At 37.0% G+C, this 21,857-nt stretch overlaps 1 protein-coding gene across 1 annotated transcript in view; it reads right to left on the bottom strand.

Annotated features, from left to right (window-relative positions):
* Nucleotides 1-21,857, bottom strand: part of LOC149804358 (AP-4 complex subunit sigma-1-like) — a 50,168-nt gene that overhangs the window by 8,912 nt on the left and 19,399 nt on the right. Inside the window, exons 3-4 of the mRNA XM_089939382.1 lie at nt 16,908-16,994; nt 14,461-14,529 (exon numbers count right to left, since the gene is read on the bottom strand). Coding sequence (XP_089795508.1) covers nt 14,461-14,529; nt 16,908-16,994 — 156 coding nt within the window. The remainder of the gene's footprint in view (nt 1-14,460; nt 14,530-16,907; nt 16,995-21,857) is intronic.

Genomic DNA, 21,857 nt, shown 5'->3' with positions numbered 1-21,857 from the left:
TAGAAACATATGATTTGGGGGATTCAGTAGAATGCATGATCTACATTATTTTATAAATAATCATAGAACGCTCGAGTTAATATGGATTACATCCCTTTGTAGGATCAATTGGTTCAATCAAAAAGCTATGCCGGTAATTGCTCACGTGTGTCCAACATTATACTGGAAAATCAAATATTAATGGACCAGTTATTTCATATCTTTTTTTTTAGGAACAAACAATATGCTTTGAATTAGTACAGTACACTATAGAGTATAGACCATAAGTGTGCTATGCGGCCCGGTGAAGTTTTTACTGGTACGGTAAATTGTTTTCTTTTATTTTATGTTTGAGAAATAAGAAAAAACATGCAGAATGCAAAATAAATAATGACAAAACTTACAAATATAAATGCAGTCATATTAGTTTATGACAATTTATTGACATAGTAATTTAACATGAATTTGTACTTCTATGTGACCTGTTTTCGATTATGCTGATTACAGAGCAATGTCAATAGCATACCGGATACTGTAATCCATAAATAAGTCGATGCAATTTCAATGACACAATCCATATATAAGTCGATTTGGAGTATAAGATGAAGACCGAACTTTCAAGTAAAAAAGTATCGACTTATATGCCGGAAAATACGGTAGACGTTTTTTTATATACAAAAGATCGACTCTTTTCGAGAAACAGTGTCGATCGAACGATAGATAGATAAATAGATTTGAATGTGATAGAAGTAAAATGGAAAAAAAAAAAAGACCCAAGGGTTAATCAGTACTAACATATTTAATTGGTCTACAAATTTAAAACAACGTAAATTAGAACAACTTAATACTTGCCGTTTGTACCACGCTTGACAAATATCAATTCACTTTTTGAAAAAATGAGTTATTTTGTGTGTGTGTGTGTGTTACTCCTTGGTTTCTCTGCCACCGAGCAAAATCCCTCAGATATGTCAACTGCATGAGCTTTACGTAGTCAACATTTTGGGTCTCCAGCCACCTTATGGCAATATCAAAATATTTGATTGCTTCCTGTGCAGAGGGGTGGGGGGTGTAACATCTGCGTCTGCATCACTTTCAACACTTGTGTTACTCCAGTTAGAATCGTCTTCTGCTGCAAATTTATTCAATTATAGAATTAATTATAGTTTCATCTGACATGTATTCGGCTGTGGGGCAATCATTGTCAGCACAAATCCACTCCTCCATATCATCAAGAGAAAAGCCCATCTCAGGACCATAAGTCTGTACGAATTTCTCCCAAACAGCCTCGGCATTAATGACATCAGTTTCACTGAAACATTCGAAGTCACTATCATCAACGTTGTCTCTGTTACTGTTTTGCTTTACGACAAAGGCAGCTCCAAGACCCTTAATCCAGCACCCCAGGTCTCTTGTAATCGATTTTTTTTAAAATGCAACAAACACTTCCCCAAGTTGTTGATCAAAACAAAGCTGGCATGTACATGTAATTAGGTTCTCACAGAAGTACTCACGGGTTTCGATGTGACGGTTGATTGACTCTTTTCATGTTTTCAATGAACAGAATATGTTGTGATTATAATGTTTACACTGAAACGGAGTTAAATGATTAGAACATGACTTTCACACAGGAAGACGTTTGTTAGCATTTACCAGAAGTTTTCATTGATCGCTATTTCACCAGACTGTTTATTTACAGTATACTGACAACTATTTATCATAAAAATCTTACATAATATATGATATCTTTAAACAGAGGTCTCGCTAGGATTTTAAAACTGGGTCTTTCTGCCTCTGAATTCAATCACTAAATATCAGTACATTTTCTCACTTGGCCGTTAGTCAAAGCCTTTGAACTAGCCGCCTAGCTGTTGCATCATGTTCTTTTTTTTTTTTTTAATGTACTCTTATAAAATGGCAACAGTACATCAAAGAGTCTTTCAGTCACTGAATTCTGTCATTGTAAATATCAGCACATTTAACTGATCAACACATTTTCCCACAAAGCAGGTGGCTGAAACAGGACCGGCAAATCTTTGAATTTTCCCATGTACCTATTACATGAGTACGGAGGACTCCCGCCTCAGTGACTTTCTGGGTCCCAGATCAAAAACTGGCATCCACATACGCGTAATTAAGCGTTTTCAAGACCTCTGAAATTAATTCTTCTTTAGAACTTGCAAATTTCTAAATATGGATTATATTTTTTTGGGCATTAATCACCATTTTCCATGATAAAACGAGCAATGTATCAAGGTTTAATTTATCAATTCTCATCGTAATTTTTTCATGTTCAGCATGTTTTAAAGATATTTTAAATATATTTTCTCTGGAAAAAAAATCGGAAGCCAAGATGGACACCGCGTTATAAGTGGGATCGCGAGTTATCCGGGCACGAGTTATCGAGGGAGCGGTGTATTCATACTCAATAAAAAGGATACTTTGACAAAAACATCAACTATCCAATTACTAGTATTCATAATCAGTGAAAGGATACTTTGATGAAAACATCAACTATCCAATTACTAGTATTCATACTCAGTGAAAGGATACTTTGATGAAAACATCAACTATCCAATTACTAGTATTCATACTCAATAAAAAGGATACTTTGATGAAAACATCAACTATCCAATTACTAGTATTCATACTCAGTGAAAGGATACTTTGATGATAACATCAACTATCCAATTACTAGTATTCATACTCAACGAAAGATACTTTGATGAAAACATCAACTATCCAATTACTAGTATTCATACTCAATGAAAGATACTTTGATGAAAACATCAACTATCCAATTACAAGTATTCATACTCAATGAAAGATACTTTGATGAAAACATCAACTATCAGGGATGGTCCTGGCTTTTAAAAAGCTGTCGCCAAAAAAATCGCCAACCTCAATATTCTGTCGCCAATTTTCAAAAAGTGTCGCCAGAACAAGTAGTGTACATTTTTTCAAGCGTTAATTTAGTCTATTAATGTAACAGGCAATGAAAATTACAAAAGATGGGTTAGTTAATACTCTAATTACAACAAGCATTAACAAAATGTTACAAAGTGTTACATGAAGATCCGTCGCGATTTTAGGGCTGCCCACTTGTTGAATGCAGTTTCAAAGTCTAATTTTTCACATCTGTACATGCTGATTCTTATTAAATTCTCAAGAGATGAGATGCAGAGTTTATTTCTGATGTCAGTTTTTATGAGGTTCATCTTACTGAATCCATGTTCACAGTCTACAGTGCTGACAGGTGACACCAGTAGTCTCTCAGCAGCCCCCTTCCCATGGCTAGCTTCACACAGCTTGTAGTGAATTGCTTCCTAAATCCCAAGAATGATCACTGAATGCTGTATAAATTTTCTCGACAAGCAAAATAGGATCTCCATTCCCACGAATGAAACTTGCACGAGTCAACACCTGGCAATATTGGACCGTATATATAAGCATAAATTCACACCCAATTTAGGGATTCTTTCACTCCTGTATTTTGAGAAATAAATAATTATTATTAATGATGCAAAAATGTTTGTTTTTTTTTTTTTGCTATTTCTTGTTGCGGAGTTTAAGTCTCTGCAGCCGTAACACGGATTGGTGGCAATAGGAAAAGATCAATGAGTAAAATGCTGTACTGGCGACAGATACAATTGTGATTGAGATTTTTTCCATTTGCTTTGTATTTATACTCAGTAGTCGGTACTTCAAAGGTTATCAATTTTCTATGAAGGTTCAACAAAACTACTGTATTGGTATATGTAAAAAAAAAAAACAACAGATGGATTAGCCATTAAATTAATTGTATCTTTTCTATTCGCGTCTTCAGAAGTCGGTCAGTTGTAGGTATAGTTCGGTAGCATGATTGACTGTAACACAGCATACAGTATTCCGCTCAGATGTCAGCATAAGCAGCACTGTAAAGATGGGGTTGTCAATACGAACAAAGGATCGTTTGTGTAACAGATCGATTCCAATGCATTGCTTAGTCAAGTTTGTGACTTCCTTTCATTCTCCCTTTTAATTTATCCAGTCCAAATCCATGACTGTATGTACAAATTAAATAACCAAAAAGTCTGTAGCCAAAAAAATCGCCAGATGGGATATTTTTGTCGCCAATAAGGAAAAAAAATCGCAATTTGCGACATTGGCGAAGCCCAGGACGATCCTTGACTATCCAATTACTAGTATTCATACTCAATAAAAAGGATATTTTAATGAAAATAGTTTGTGGAGTATTTCGTGATTTTCATCTTTCCAAATTTAATGACAATAGTAAGCAGGTCTGCAGCATGTGCATGTTTACTGAATTTCTTGCTCATTATACAGTATTCCCTCCTTATAATGCTGTCTTTAGGCATGATAGTGTACATCACATTATAGTGAGACTGCCTTATAATACAGTACAAGATAACGTGTACTAGCGTACATCACATTATAGTGAGACTGCCTTATAATACAGTACAAGATAACGTGTACTAGCGGACATCACATTATAGTGAGACTGCCTTATAATACAGTACAAGATAACGTGTACTAGCGGACATCACATTATAGTGAGACTGCCTTATAATACAGTACAAGATAACGTGTACTAGCGTACATCACATTATAGTGAGACTGCCTTATAATACAGTACAAGATAACGTGTACTAGCATACATCACATTATAGTGAGACTGCCTTATAATACAGTACAAGATAACGTGTACTAGCGTACATCACATTATAGTGAGACTGCCTTATAATACAGTACAAGATAACGTGTACTAGCGTACATCACAGTATAGTGAGACTGCCTTATAATGCAGTACAAGATAACGTGTACTAGCGTACATCACATTATAGTGAGACTGCCTTATAATGCAGTACAAGATAACGTGTACTAGCGGACATCACATTATAGTGAGACTGCCTTATAATACAGTACAAGATAACGTGTACTAGCGAACATCACAGTATAGTGAGACTGCCTTATAATACAGTACAAGATAATGTGTACTAGCGTACATCACATTATAGTGAGACTGCCTTATAATACAGTACAAGATAACGTGTACTAGCGGACATCACATTATAGTGAGACTGCCTTATAATACAGTACAAGATAACGTGTACTAGCGTACATCACATTATAGTGAGACTGCCTTATAATACAGTACAAGATAACGTGTACTAGCGTACATCACATTATAGTGAGACTGCCTTATAATACAGTACAAGATAACGTGTACTAGCGTACATCACATTATAGTGAGACTGCCTTATAATACAGTACAAGATAACGTGTACTTTTTAACAATGTGATCCATGGCCCTATAACAGGAACAGTGTTTTAGTGATCAACCTTACAGTGAGGGAATGTTGTAGCATGTCAGCTTTGCAAAAAAAATTCAAGGGCATACTGACTTACCCAAGTTTAATTATACGTATTGGGATGGGGCACAATTATGCAATACTTACCTGCAACTATTGCACTGCTTTCTTTCTGGGTCTTAATGTCCACCAATGAACTTAAATTTTTTTATCATCCAGTTGTTATTGGACACTAGTAATTGGAATGTTGAAGAGCTGAAGGAACCAAAACCAGACTGACTTCTGCATCACAGCCCATATTTGGAATCTCAAACTCTTTGACTTGGATATGGCCATGCAGGAGTGGGATGGGAGTCTTGGCAACAATAGCAGATAAGCATCACATAATTAAAACTACTTTTACCCTTCCATATAACTACACTTTAGAAACTGTAATATAATACCTGCTACAATTGGATTGCTGATTTCACCATTAAGAAGGATGCTGATGGGATGATGGCCTCAACAAGTAGTTATAAACTACCACTTACCCTTGCTGTAGAAGAGATTTCAACTGTAAGCTGGCAGAAGGTTAAGCTACATTTTGTGCCACCAATATCAGGTCCAATGAAAAAATGTCTTTGTTCCGGTGCACCAAAAATCAAAAGGTAAAAGGAGGAGAAGATAATGTAAACCATTGAAATGCAGCTTTCAAAATATCAACCAAAGAAGACTGATTAAAAAAAGACCAAGATGTAGTAAAAGCCCTAACTTCATCGGCTTCGATTCTCATAAATGACAGGTTCTTCTGTGGATGTCAAAATATATGTTGAAAGAGAAGTTTCTGACCTTTCCTTCTCCCTTTAGAAGATATCTAGTAAAACTTTTAAAAAAGTTACTGGGCAAGGAGCCTACATTTGTCACATCCAGCACAGATATAGACAGCTGGGATTGGAGATGTTATTCAGCAAGGAGCCTATCTTTGTCACATCCAGCACAGATACAGACAGCTGAGATTGGAGATGTCAATCGGCAAGGAGCCTACCACTGTCACATCCAGCACAGATACAGACAGCTGAGATTGGAGATGTTAATTGGCATGGAGCCTACCTTTCTCACATCCAGCACAGATACAGATAGCTGAGATTGGAGATGTTAATTGGCAAGGAGCCTACCTCTGTCACATCCAGCACAGACACAGACAGCGGAGATTGGAGATGTTAATTGGAAAGGAGCCTACCTTTGTCACATCCAGCACAGATACAGACAGCTGAGATTGGAGATGTTAATCGGAAGAGGAGCTAATGAAGATATCTAATTCTTATTCAAAACCCCAGGTTGGCAAACAGGAGACACCATGAAATAATTGCTATCAAACCTTGTACAACCCATTTTTGACAAACAATGCATGAAACTCACTCCTCAGTGCCGCCATGCAGAGCAGAAAAATAGTATTAAAGGTAAGATTCACAAAGGGATTCAACAAACCCCAAAGGATGCAAAAGAGATTCCATCAAGGCATTAATGAGCAGGAAAATGGTCTCTTGTGTAATTTAGATTTTTTTAACGTAGCTTTAACAATTTTCCAGTCATATCATTGCGATGTCTGCAGTGTGGCAGCTTATAGTGATGTCTAGCACTGGGGCATCATGCCGCAGACATGTAGCATGATGTCTCACCCAGTCACATTATCTGAGACAAGGCCGACCAGTCCTAACACTAACCTCTTAATGCTGAGCGCCTAGCGAGGCAGCTGTTAGTACCATTTTCATAAGTCTTTGGTATGACTTGGCTGGGGTTCAAACCCATGACCTCCCACTTCCGGGCGGACACTCTCATCACTAGGCCACCGGAGCAGTCAATAATGGTCTCTGAAGCTCATAATACCTGATGAGATCAGAAAAATGAGAGTCCATCTGAAAGGCAGGACCACTAGAGAACTTGAGTGTTAGAAAGGGCTGCTCATAAAGCCCTCTAAAGTGGACAATGGACAAAAAGAAAAAGAAAATCTGCAATTGTGCTTAAACAGGAATAGGTAAGATTAACATATTTCCTACTGCACCAGTCACAGAAGATTCTCTGCTTTGCAATGTAATCCTTAGAAGTGGACTGTCTCCTTTCCTGAAAAATGCAGTTTGCAGCCTGCTTCAAAAGTGATCCTGGCAGATTGATAATTTGAAATTAACTGAGCATGATGGTGGAGAATGTGTGGGCTGCTGTGGAGTATAGACCCCTGTACTGAGCAGGTCAGTCCTCTTTAGTAATTAGTAATCTCTTAAGCTTGTCTGCTAACAGGTCCAGCAAGTCAATGAGCAACAACTGCTGGAGCAACAAGATGGATAACCAGATGAGCTGATCAATGGAAATCCTGGCCAAATGATGTACCTATGGAAATCCTGGCTGAATGATGTACCTATGGAAATCCTGGCCAAATGATGTTCCTATGGAAATCCTGGCCAAATGATGTACCTATGGAATCAATCTTAAGGTCTGGAAGGCATATGCCAACACACAATCCACCTTAGACTTAAAGTGTAAACTGCTCTGGCCCTTTGATCACAGAACTGGGAAAATGTAAATGGGGAACATGTTCAATTTCATTGCAAAAACAGTCTGTCAAGGGTCTCCCCCTTGCTTAAAAAATTTCATTTACTACTAGTTGATGCAGCTACCATTCCATATGGACCACACAGGAGCCCCTGGACAGACTGTCCACTAGGATACTCCTCTTGCCAGAAGTATGACCGACTCGGTGAATGATCTCATCTGAGGTTTCCATTTGGAGTAGTTCCAGATTTCCACACAAAAAGAAAGAGCATATTTACCTTTTTGCCTCCTGAGGTATGGTACTGCTGACATGTTGTCTGAGGCTACCTAATGTAGTGACCCCATACTAGGCTGACATACTCTTGTAGGACAAAAGACACTGCCTGTATTTTTAAGCTGTTTATGTGAAGGGTCATTTATTCCCAGGATAACAAACCCTGAAGGTTCACGCCCTCCAGTTTCAGGTGGTGTCCCACCTTGAATTTGAAGTGTCAGTGTACAGAAAGAAGTGGGGTTCGGGAGTATGGAGTAAGAAATGTCCCAATTAAGCCAACAACTTGGACGGAAGCAAAAATCTGTACTGTTAATGATGAATGGTTTTAGTCTGATCTCACCTATTCATTAAAGTGTGCAAATGGTGGAGACAAATCCATCAGCAACACATTTGTGAAATTTTAGAGACTGGTATTTCACATAGTTCTTGTGTCACAGTTAACTGAAGGGTCCTATTGTTGATATGTACAGAATATTTCTGGATTAAATCCTGTGTTTGACAAATCCATGTTGAATAACACATACCTACCTCCTGTCTCTATTTCCGATTTCATAGCTGCATCCAGCTGTTCCATCAGATCCAGCAAACAATCAGATGCCACTTTCATTAATCTGCATCTTTTGGTTGCTTAAAACTTAAAGACCTAATAATATTCCTACCTTAAATATTTTCAGCATGTTTTTTATGTTTTCTAATTTCATGGTGTTTTTTTTTGTTTTTGTAATCATATCAATATATAGGTTTCTTATGTTAAAGGTGTTGTCTAATGTTGTAAAGCGCTTAGAGCTTCTAAAGATTAGACACTATACAAAGTCCTCATTATTATTATTATTATTATTATCATTATTATTATTATATGATTCAACCAAAGCATCCATGGATTTGTCATGTGACTATCAAGTGTACTTAGGAAGTAAGGATCTATATATGACAGGTAAGAATCTTTCAAATTACTTGTTATAGTGAATTACTTGTTCAGAGCATTAGACAAAACAAACATACAAATGGTTCATATTATTTGTCAAGTACAGTCACATGACCAAAGTAATTTGGGAAGAAAGCATCTATACATGACAGGAAAGAATATTTCAAATTAACTGTGGACTTCTCTTTTAGCTCTTTTAAGGTGTGATTAGGCAAAATGAAAAGACAACTGACACATATTATTTATAGACCACATGATCAAAACGACTGAAAATTTCAAATGATCAAACAAATGAAAGTTGCATCTAATTGGTTGCTGGATTTGATGGAACAGCCAGATGTAGAAAGGAAGCAAGGTTGTAAAATTCCACATTAATTTAAAAGTTGTCAAGCATATAATCTGACATATGTATCCTGTACGTATCCCTAATAGGACCATTTAACCACCTGCAATGCAAGAGCCATAAGAAATACTGACAAGTGTTTAGAATTTATAATAATGTGTTGTAAACAAACTTTTCTCCACCAATTGTACAATTTGATTAATAGGTAAGATCACACCCAAACAATCCATAATTATCAGCACAGGTTGACAAAGGATCTGTGTGTGGTTTCCATTATGCTAAGAGTTAAGAGAGTGTGGAGTGTGATGGTGAGAATGTACCCAGGGGAAGCAAGTCCAGTGCCATCTTCAGTGTCCCAAGGAGTGAAAGGTAAAAACCGAGCTGACAATGATGACTTACCAATGAAAACCATTATGAGACTGGATTTTATCGAATCTGTCTTGAGGAACATAAATAAGTCCCAAGGCTTGTGAAGAAATTCATCCCCACATATATAAAATCCTGAGATCTGACTTATCTAGGTTTTGTATTAGGCTGTTTTATGGTGCAAAATTTAGTAGATGTTTTTTGCAGTACATTCTGTCATGGTCAGTGTGACACATAACCAATGAAACGGTTAACCTCTCTTGTTTGTGTGTGGGGGGCATAACTATATTTTAATTAAGAGCCCATTCTATAAAAGTGAGATAGATATGCTAACGTAAGGTCATGTAGCAAGAAATGACAAAGCTAAGACAAACCAGAGCCAAAATTTTCGGAACTCTTGGGCCATTTGAAACAGGTGTCATAAAAAGATATTTTCCAGTATACATGTAGTCTTTAATGAAGGCGGTCTAGAGAGAATTATTTTTACTTTGATGGGACTGTAAACAATTTTGGTAGTTAGAGAAAATGAATCCTTATTGACTAAGCTAAATGAGGGTGTGGTGTTCCCAGATAAAATTCAAGGTTTAAGTAATCTCCCTCTTGAAATGAGTCAGCCTAAGTCTCTACTGGAAGCCAGAACTTAGCTCTGAGGAAAATTATTAATAAACATCTCTCATTAAATGAATCATCCAAGGATAGTGGGTCTGGAAGAATTTGAGAGACCCAGAACAAGAGAGTGATTCAATTTCATTGGAAAGGGAGTGAGTCTCAGAAAATGCATAAAGGTATTGTCTCAATCAAATACAATATGAATTGATGTAAGTTTGTAATTATTTACTGAATTTTTACATTTTAAATTCTTACTTCAGTTTTCCTGGAGTTCAGAATTGTACATTTGCTGTCTTGAAAATAATAGAAATCATGCAGTGTAGGAATTTCATGCATTACTCTGATATGCATTGTGGGAATTATTTTATCTGTCTTAAATGATATGTATCAGGTATACTTAGAACTGATATTGCTAATTTAGCAAGTAAACTAGTTAGGACAATGAGTGAAATCCATTAATTCATTTGTGTAATTAAGGTGTGAATTCTTTCCAATGAGAAAATCGGTGTGTTGACTGACATTGCTCAGCTTGAAATGTATAGCCCACAGTGGGGCATAATGATTTATCTAAGTGATATAATTATGTCATAGTTCCAATTAGAAATGTGAGCAGTTACTAGAAAAGACATAAATTCACATTAATAAGCCATCTGTGTATCAGATCTGGTTGTGAACTAACCGAAGTTTAGTCCTGTTGAATTAAAATAAGACAATATCTGATGTAAAAAAAAGAATGGGAATAGTGTTTGAAAAAAAACCCTGACACATTTATTTGGGTATTATATTTTATTTGAAGGAAAAAAATATCTCCATGCATGTATTGCACAATGGATATGAGCACAGTCTACAACCAAAATGGTTGATGAAAAGAAATACGGCAATGCTGACAGTGATTTGGAAAAGATTAGAAGCAACTGGTTGATGCTGACATGAAGGCAATTGAGTTCAATCAGTCAATCAATTATATGATGAAATTTGTTTTATCTATGTCACTGAATGATTAACTGAATTTTGTATAATTTTGTAACTATTTCTAAGAGAAAGTGAATCATTCAAATTTCATGTTCAATTTCATTTTGTGTATGTAAGTGATTAAAATGTTATATTTTATATATGTGGCTTCGTGTTGTTCTATAATAATTCTAGATATCTACTCAGATCTCTGGTAATCCTTACATTAATTTCATATTTTATTGTTTACTATATCCGGGCAATAGCACCATGGTTGATCTCACATCACCCACCTCTGACAGACTGAGATAAGTTACTGTGGATTTGCAGAGGGAAAAGTCCTCCTGACAGAGGACATTGTGAGCAGCTACTGCCATAATAATCCTGGTTAAAGCCCTGGAAGCAAAGTCAAACAGATGAGCTTGAATCTGAAATACCTCCCAATCAAGGGAAACCAGAGATATTTTCTGTGTGGAGGGAAGATGGGGTTGTAAAGATAAGCATTCTAAAGATTGACAGAGATCAATTAAAATCAATTATACATTGCATGCATGAAATAAAGCGTAATGTTCTAGACCTCTTAATCAAGTGAGATTATTCATGTATGAACTTGGTTATTACAATAATGATCTCATACAGTGGTTCTGATGAAGTGATTTAATGTTTAACAAAGAAAATTCATGTGCAAGCATGTGTAATGTATATAACTGTATTTGTTAACCATGTCTCACGTACAACGTGGCTCAGTTATTATATTATTAGCTGTCTGTGATGGGGATTTGTAGAACTTTGTGGGGTTTCATGCAACCCATATGCTGCTGTCAATGGTGATGTTGGCTTGGAGGACAGTAGCATGGGACCAAAGATTTTGGACCAATTGGTCAGTAGGAAATAAGGAGGGTTTTAAGGGATCCGTCATCAGACTGGTTGGGGTGAGCCATGTGGTGGCTCCTTGACCAAATTACAAGAGCTGGAAATGTATTGTGATCATCAGCTGGATGCCATGAGATACATATTTTCCAATTTTGAATCATTGTTATTCGATATCACTATATGAGTGAAATCAACAATTCAATATCACTATACAAGTGAAAATCAAGCATAAACAGATCCTACTTGTGGCTGAAACATAAATTCATATTTTTGTACAATGATCACCTTTGGTGATAGAATCATACATTATTCATACTTGTGTATAAACTCTATATTTTATTCTCCCTTGGTGATCAATTCATACACTGTTCATATTTGTGAATAAACCCTACTCTTTGTTATTCCTTGGTGATCGATTCATACATTGTTCATATAAGTTTGTAAATCCTACATTCTTCATCCATGGTGATAGATCAATATATCAACCACTTCTGTTATTAAGTTCTATACGTTGATTCATGTTTGACTACATGTTCGGATTAGTTCCATTCAGGAGTGACAACATTTTCTTATTGTTGAACTCTGTGTGCATCAATCTGTTAAACCTATTGTCAGATTTTATGCACACGAATATGGTATTAGATTCATTCACTGTTCAGTTATAAATAAAATCTCATTCATGAAACTGCTTTCAGTGTCTTCACTAAATCAAAGCCCAACCTGTCTTCATCCTGTTACGCTGAGGAAAGGGTGATGTGCTAACATGGTTATCATTGTCCCTCATCCCTTCATGAGTAGTGATAGGACTAGCTTTGTTGGTGGACCTCCTACTAGGTGGCTGAGAATTCTTCTTTAGACAGTCTTTGAGGGAGTATCACCCAACCAAACAAGTTTTTATTTACCCCAGCCAAAGGTGGACAAAAAAAACCCCACAGCCTTTGATGGCTGTCCTGCCTTGCATCCAAAGGAAGGACAGCCATGGCAACATAAACAGAAATGACTTGCTTCCAAGAAGGAGGTGTACCCACTTATCCCAAAAAGCCTCAGATGAGTGGGTGTGTGTGTTCCGATCCCCTTCCCTAGTTGGTCTTGTACTTGCCGACTCCCTTGCCTCACCAGACAGATAAAGCACAGAAAATAGAGGGGTACTGACCCAATACCAGTTCCCTGCCCAATAACAGGATGATCAGTGACCAGTGTAAAAAAAACAAACATGATGATCTGCAAAGACTGGTCTGGTGATAATGATGTGATAGAGGAGCTGACACCAGATTTATTGGAGTGAAATCAACAATCTTTCCTCTCAGGAAGGCGTAATTTGCTAGTCACCATAACCAGGACACAAGGTTTGAGAGTGTGCTGCTTCTCCCTAACTAGGGGTGCAGGATACGCTTCACTCAGTTGTCTTCCCTACCTTATGAGGGTCCCCGGATCAATCTCTCACCAACATGAACAACACTGTATAAAAAGTCAGGATCCTAAGGTCTTAGATTTCTGGACCACAAAGGTCTCAGAGCTTACTTTCTGCAATGGGGAAGAGATCCTGATCCCTCCTGGGAACATCCAACAATGAAGATGAAGAAGGGCCTTTCCTCTGTCCCTAATCAGTGTGGCAACTTCAATGAACCACAAACAGTAAAGGGGACAGCCATTTGAGTGTACACCCAATGTATGCTTAACAAGAGCTGTGAGAGTCCCTTCTTGTGCCCCCAGTTTCCAAAACCTTGTGATACTAGACTCGGGAAAACAATTTTAAAAAATAAATAAAGTTTTTTCTCTCTCCCTGGAACAAAAATAGGATATTATTATACACTTAACCCACACTGGAATAGAGATAGGGAAAAAATTGGTCAAAAACAATTGGGTAAATAATGCTCAAATGTCTTAAAAGATCACAAGAAATTTTCTCAGAGTGAAATGCATACAAATGTCCAATGAAAAGAAGATTCTCAATATGGGCTGTGTCAAAGAAGTCACATTGGTTCTTGATATGGGCTGTGACAAAGAAGTCAGATTGGTCCTTGATATTTCAGTTCTACAACATTCCAATAATCCTATACCAACTGGATGAGAAAATGTTATAGTTTGGGCAAATAGTAGCTGGTTATGTATTACTGTTATTAAAATAGTGTCTCACAACCAAGGTGTAAAGACATTTTTATCATCAATAATAACAACATACAACACACTAACAAAGGGAGGAAACTTTTTAAGTAAAACGATCACTGATCTAGCTGACTTGCTTCCTTTGTATATAACCCTAGTTTGAATTTCATACATTTTTTTTAACTGTCTAAGCTCTTACCAACTTTGGGAAATATTTATCCAGTGTTTCCAAGATAAGGTGGAAAAACTCATAAATGGCCATTTCATTCTGAAAGTAAAATATTTATAATGATAAAGGAAATAAAAATAGCCCAAATTCAAAACATAAAAACAAACACAATTTTGTCTTTTAAAAACTGGAGTAAACCACACAAATTAGCAGATTTCTCATTTCATAATTAAACTTACTGTGGCACCTGCAAAACATATGACAACTGTAGCAAAGAACTTGATATCATCTGGTAAATAGTTTACTCATACATTTGCATATTCTCTCACTCATCCAGATTTAAAACTACTGTAACCACCAATATTGTAACTTCTGCATTACTTTAGTACAACTTGAATTCATTGGGGACCAATAATGTTTCCAGTCTACTGCATTTTTAAGGTTTGATTACAACAAACTGACAGCAAACTGTTTTTTTCTCTTCTGTTTTACACCTTGAAAGTGAGACAGACACATTCTTCTTCATAACATGCAGGATAAATGGCAAGGCAAAAACTTGTTTATACAAACCTAAATATTATGAGCTCCAACAGAAATGTACAGAAAAAAGCAAGGAGAAAATTGAGTCTGCATGGCCTATTTACACTAGCACAGAGGCACTGGAGTTAATCTGCATGATCTATACACATTGCCACAGGGGCCCCGAGTTACCAAGTGGTCTAAAGCACTCACCATTACGGATCACTGCCATCTCACCTCTGTCTGTGTGGGTTGATGTCTCGGGTTGAGACTATGTGGGTATGTGAGAAAGCTTTCCAGTAGCTTCTTGTGGGTCGGTGGTTCTTTCTGGGGTTTTCCTGGTTTCTTCCTCCACCATTAATACTGGCCACCATCTATAGCCTATTTTGTACTGAAAAATGGCGTTAAACCCTACAACACCAACACACTGCCACAAGGGCATTGGAATAAAGTCTGTATTGTCTATTTATGTTGCCAAAGGGGCAATGGAGTCAGTTTGTACTGTCTATTTACATTGCCATAGGGGGCACTGAAGTCAGTCTGTACTATTTACATTGCCAAAGGGGCATTGGAGTCAGTCTGTACTGTCTATTTACATTGCCAGGGGGGTATTGGAGTCAGTCTGTGCTGTCTATTTACACTGCTACTGGGACATTGGGATGATTTGGCATGATCTATTTACATTGCCACAAGGGTACTGGAGTGAGTTTGCATGGTCTATTTATGTTGCCTCAGGTGCAATGAAGTGAATTGTTGTGAGTTAACACAATTTTTCAACACATAATAGTCTATAACTGGCTGCCTGTATATCTTGTGGAAGAAGAGCCAAGGAAAACTCTACTAGCTACTGGCAAGCTTTCCCATCTTGGCCCAGCCCAAGATTTAGACCATGTTGGTCCAGCCCAAGATTTAGACCATGTTGGCCCAGCCCAAGATTTTGACCACAGTGACTTAAGTGAAATATCAGTGATCTCTCGCCTATCCTGGACCACTCATGAAGTGAGTATGCATGATCTATTTACTTTGATAAGTGGGTACTGGAGTGAGTCAACATGGTCTGTTTATACCACTACAGGGGCATTAGAGCAAGTCTGAATGGTCTATTTACTTTGATATGGGGTACTGGAGTGAGTCAACATGGTCTGTTTATACTACTACATGGTTATTAGAGCGAGTCTGTATGGTCTATTTAGACTGCCACTGAAGTCATAATCATAAGCACATAGTGATGTTCAAATAAGCAAATAAGCACATTTATTCCTCAAGCAAAAATATGTTCAAATATGCATGTAGAAGAAAATCTACTACACACAAAATTTAATCCTAGTAATGATTATTATAAAATCTAGTTGACTGGCAAAAGTACAGAAATGTTTAAAGTACTCAATGTTTTGCTGAGGCATTTCATAAAAATAATTGCATATGACTCTCACAAATTTCCCAAAAATAAGTATAAGCTTATTTTACAGACTTTATGGTACTTTTCCTTGTGCAAATTAAAGGTGCATGGGTGAATGCATTTTACTTCAGTATGACACTTAAGCAAAAATTCCTCACATTTTTCTGCAGTTAGGGAAAAAATTTGGACTTGAAAGAAATAAACAAGGAACTGGGAAAAAAATACCAAATAACTGAGATACCTATTATCTGAAAGGTATTTCTTGAAACTTATTCATCAGTATGCAATATTTTCAATATTATCATTTACATTGTTAAAAAATATTAACTACAGCGGCAGAAACTCAAAAGAAAAAAATGTAGCTTTCATCATGACAAAAATTTACACTTTTGGATTATTCCCTCATAAGTCCATAACTCTGATGAAATTTTTTCAAAACACTGGAAACATCCGTACATGTGGTTGGTCTTTTCCTTAAAATGGTTATGATTCTCAACTTTGAATTGAAAAGTATAACAAAAAAGAAATTTTCCATAAACTTGTGTAAAAATGGCCGTACCTCATCTTTTGTGACTCCAGCTATGAAGAATAAATCTGAGTAACATCTGTAAATGAGGACAAAGTCTTGATACTCTAGAAAAGAACTCTGAAATAAAAATCATATATATATATATATATATATATATATATATATATATATATATATATATATTGCATGCACTGAATGGTGTTGGATCCATCAATATCATGCCCATGCGTGGGCACAGTAAAATACATTATGTTAAATCATAATTTATGAATGCACAAATTGTTTTTCCTATGTACTCACTTATTAGTCAAGTCAAACTGCAAACAACAAAGATCTTAATCTGCCATAGCATAATGTGCCTGTTGATCAGGGTATATGTTGTTTGTTCTATTGATTACTCCTAACAAACTGTACAGACCCAGACCTGCCAGCACAGTCAAATAAAGCCTTTACAAAAATAGATCATCTCGTTATTGGTTGAAAAAGTATACGATATAGTTAATATTACGAAGTTGGAACTTTGTTCCAATCACACATGAGACTTCCCTAAAACAATGTCAACACAATTTATTCATGGGTAGTTCATAACTTTAAAGAACATTAGCAAAATGTTTCCTTTTTTTGGGCCATCCAACAATTATTTATTGCTGCAAGAAATGTTACTAATGCCAAGTGAAATATTATTCAAAAGCATAATGCAAGCATCCATCTAACGAATGAGATGTACGTACAAAGAGTGAAAGAAAAGTTTTGGACAAAATACACCAATCCTCCGTGTGAAAGATCTGAAGAATTAGTACAATTTACTAAAGCTTCAAATGATGATGTTTCATATACATATGAAATGAAGAACAAGATATTTTGCATTCCAATAATTGAATAACATGATCACTGCAATTGATACCATTGAGTAGGGTGAAATGATTTATTCATATATCGATGCATCGATGCTTTTATTGTAACGCAAGATATTTTAGTCTTCATGAGTCATGAATAACTATTAGTAGTTTGCCTTATTATTCTTTAAAATTAGAATTCTTCTGAAACAGCATCTGCAGTGACAGGCACTCATTTTTATTAGTTAAAATGAAAAAGAATATTGAAAATACTTGCTTGCCATCTATAAATTAACACAAACTGACATACTTCATAATTTGCCTGCCTGACCCCCATGTCCATGCTAATTACCTTAACCCAGCAGCCTGTTCAGCGTATACTATACACTCCAAACATGTTCCACGTGTATGATGAAGTAATTTTCTCATCATTTAATAACCACAATTATATGAAGTTACTATGTTGAACTACTTTGGTCGATTTGAATGTGTAGCACTGTTAAATGTTACACTGAATTTTTTTTGGTCCAGTCCAGGTTAAACAATAACCACCAACCAGAAATAAATGTAGCTTATTCCCTGCATGACAAACAAGAAGTATTGGCAAAGCCATAGGGAAACATTGTGCAAAAGTAATTAATTGGTATGTAAAGTACTTAAACAGAGACGCTGTCAGTGTGTGTGATTGCATGAATGTGCAAATTTTGTACATATTCACGCACTTGGAGAACAGTAATGTGTGAAAACTCCTGCAAATTTATTGAAAGCCCCGCATTTGAAAATGTGCTTGTCGGAGTATACAATTTTTATTTAACTGTTCTTGTCACGACATCTGTTTTTGGGTAGGCAACTTTAAACATCTGGGTACTTCAAGCATGTCATGAATGGTTGTTAAACTAAATTTGATTGCATATGGTGCCCAGGAATAAGCATTATTGTGGCGCAGTTTGAACCTTCCATCTAGGAAGTTTAACAAATGCGTGTTTAAAAGTTTCAAATACGGGTTACCTAGAAAAGCCAAAACGTCCGATTCCTGGTATGGTTCATTAAGATTTTGTTTGGTAAATACTTGCTGATGGTAGTGATGATGACAATAATTTTTAAAGTTATGAAGTATATTGGATTACTGGAGCTGGGAAAGTGTTAATGCAGATACCAGTAAGTGATTTCGAGCCTGAAAATGGTGTCAAACATGAGTAAATGTACAGCATTATGGAGTCTTCCTTTCACTGGTATTTGAAAATTAAATGTAGAAAGGGCAGAATACTGAGCCTAATTAAAATACAGTTAATTTAAAACATTAGATAACACCTATAAGATAAAAAACATATATAATGATATGATTACAAAAACAAACACCATGTAATTAGAAAACATAAAAAAATCATGCTGAGAATATTTAAGGTAGGAAACATTATTAGGTTTTTAAGTTTGTTCTTGCAGTCGAAATAAGTGAGTTTTGAGAGCACTCTTGAATGGGATCACTGTGTCTTTGTGTCTAAGTTCAGTGGGCAATTCATTCCACGTTGCTGGGCCCTGGCATGCAAATGAACGCTGTCTATATGACTTTGTTTTCATAGTGGGAACAATGAGTATACGATTGTGAGAAGAGGAGCGTAAGTATCTTGTTGGTGTGTACACATGGGTGAGGTAAGATAAATATGTTGGACTGGAGTATGTCAGTGAAACGCAGCACAGAGAACAAATTTTTGTGTTTGATTCTGGATCGAATGGATAGCCAGTGTAGGGTACAGAGCAGCGGGGAGGTGTGCTCTGATCATGGTACTCTAAGTATGATCCGAGCAGCTGTGTTTTTAACTTTTTGAAGTTTTTGGAGTAGATATTGAGATGAACCAGACAGAATTGAGTTACAACAGTCCAGTCTTGAAAGTACTAATGAACACACAAGTGTTTTAGTGGCATCAACTGAAAGATATTTGCGAATTGAGCTGATGCATCTCAGCTCAAGATTTGCAGCCTTGCATATGTTCATGACATGTTGGTGCAATGTGAGAATACTGTCCAGAGTAACACCTAGGTTTCATACTGATTGTGTGAATTTAATGTTGGTGTTGCTGATATTTATTGTTTGAGGTAAAGGATGTGAATGAGAAAGTCTTTGTGTTGTGATCAGAATGGCCTCAGTTTTATCATCATTCATCTGCAGCTTGTTACATGTCATCCATGATTTCACATCAGAAATGTACCTCTCTACACCTTGGATGGTGGCATCAACTTCAGTTGGGTGCTAGATTTGTATATTTGGGTGTCATCAGCGTACCATTGGTGAGACACTGGATGATGATCTATGAAACTTGAGAGAGGATGAGTGTATAGAATGATGGTCTTTCCATCTTTGGAGGGTAAATGGAGCCCTTTTATGTATGTTGACATTCCTGGTTGTATTTCCAGCATGCAGATTACAGACTTGCTGATTACAGACAGAAATGGTGAGGCAGTTTCATGATGGCATGCTTGCCAGAGTCCAGGACCAGGGTAGCTATTCCGAACCCTTTGCAGTTACTAACGGTGTGAAACAAGGATGCATCTTATGGCTCCCACTCTTTCCAGCCTCATGTTCTCAGCAGTGTTGATGGATGCTTTCAAGGATAGTGATGTTTGACTAGTTGTCCAATACCATCTGGATGGGAAATTGTTCAACCTGAGGAGGCTTCAAGCCAAAACCAAAGACCAAGTTGAGAACATTCATGACCTCCTGTTTGCAGATGACTGTGCCCTCAACTCCAGCACGGAGGCAAGCATGCAACAGAGCATTGACCTTTTTCCACAGCGTGCACCAACTTCAGACTCACCATCTCTAGCAGCAAGACTGAGGTTCTGCATCAACCAGCTCCTGGAGAATATTACCTGGAACCATCCATTACTGTCAATAGCCAAAAGCTCAAAAATGTAGACAGGTTCACATACCTTGGCAGCACCCTCTCTCAAGCAGTCCACATAGACAATGAGGTCAACACCAGGATTGTCAAAGCCAGTGTAACATTTGGCAGACTCCGCTCAAATGTCTGGGATAAGAAAGGCATCAAGATTGCCACCAAACTCAAAGTCTACGCAGTGGTTGTTCTCCCCACCCTTCTCTATGCTTGCAAGACATGGACTGTTTATAGCTGCCATGTTAAAAAACTGAACCACTTCCGTATGAGCTACCTGAGAAAACTACTGAAAATCAGCTGGCAGGACAAGGTACCGAACACAGAGGTGCTCACTAAGGCTGGTATGACAAGTATCCACACCATGCTGTGTAAAGCACAACTCCGATGGTCTGGCCATGTTGTCCGCATTACCTAAGAAGGACTTCTATGGAGAGCTACACCAAGGCAAGAGATCTCAAGGTGGTCAAAAAAAGAGGTACATGTTCACCCTCAAGGCCTCGCTGAAGAACCTAGGTACTGATCCTGACAGCTGGGAGAGTGTCGCCTTTGATCAGAAAAGACTGGTGGATGCAGCTGAGAAACGTGATCTGTGCAAATCCAGAACAGCAGTTCCGCAACTCCCAGTCAGCAACCTGTACATCCATGTCCCCACTGCAACAGACTCTTCCGGGCCAAGATCAGTCTGATCAGCCATCTCTGGAATCACCCCCAGTGACTTGATGACATTAAATGGTCCTCATTGACACATATGGACTAATATCATTGTATCGCAGGCTGTGTATCATGAATCATGTCATAGGTGTATCATTTTCCCCCAACCAATGAGTCAAATCATCACTTTTTGGCTTCAATAATCTATACATGAAAGGAAAGCAGGATTCTGTGACCTATTTTCATTGACTATGTTATCATAAGACAATTAGGTCACATTCTCTCTCCGTTTCAAAATGATGCATTAATCCTGAAGCTAAAATCGTGCCATGAAAATGTTAAAAATAAAAAATCAGCCCCAAGACACCAACATTAACCAGGAAGATCATGTTGTTAAAAGATGAACAGTTCTTTACAAGTTTTGTCTTTTCCTCTTCTGCAGCAGAAGGCTATGCAAGCTAAACAATTCACCAAACTGCCTACTATACAAACAATTCACCAAACTGCCTACTATACAAACAATTCACCAAACTGCCCACTATACAAACAATTCACCAAACTGCCTACTATACAAACAATTCACCAAACTGTTTACTATA

Source organism: Sinohyriopsis cumingii, chromosome 2 (genome assembly GCF_028554795.1).
Source record: "Sinohyriopsis cumingii isolate HCF-2022 chromosome 2, ASM2855479v2, whole genome shotgun sequence".
Classification (NCBI taxonomy): domain Eukaryota; kingdom Metazoa; phylum Mollusca; class Bivalvia; order Unionida; family Unionidae; genus Sinohyriopsis; species Sinohyriopsis cumingii.
The sequence above is the reverse complement of the archived record's forward strand: the minus strand, read 5'-3'. Positions and strand labels throughout refer to the sequence as shown.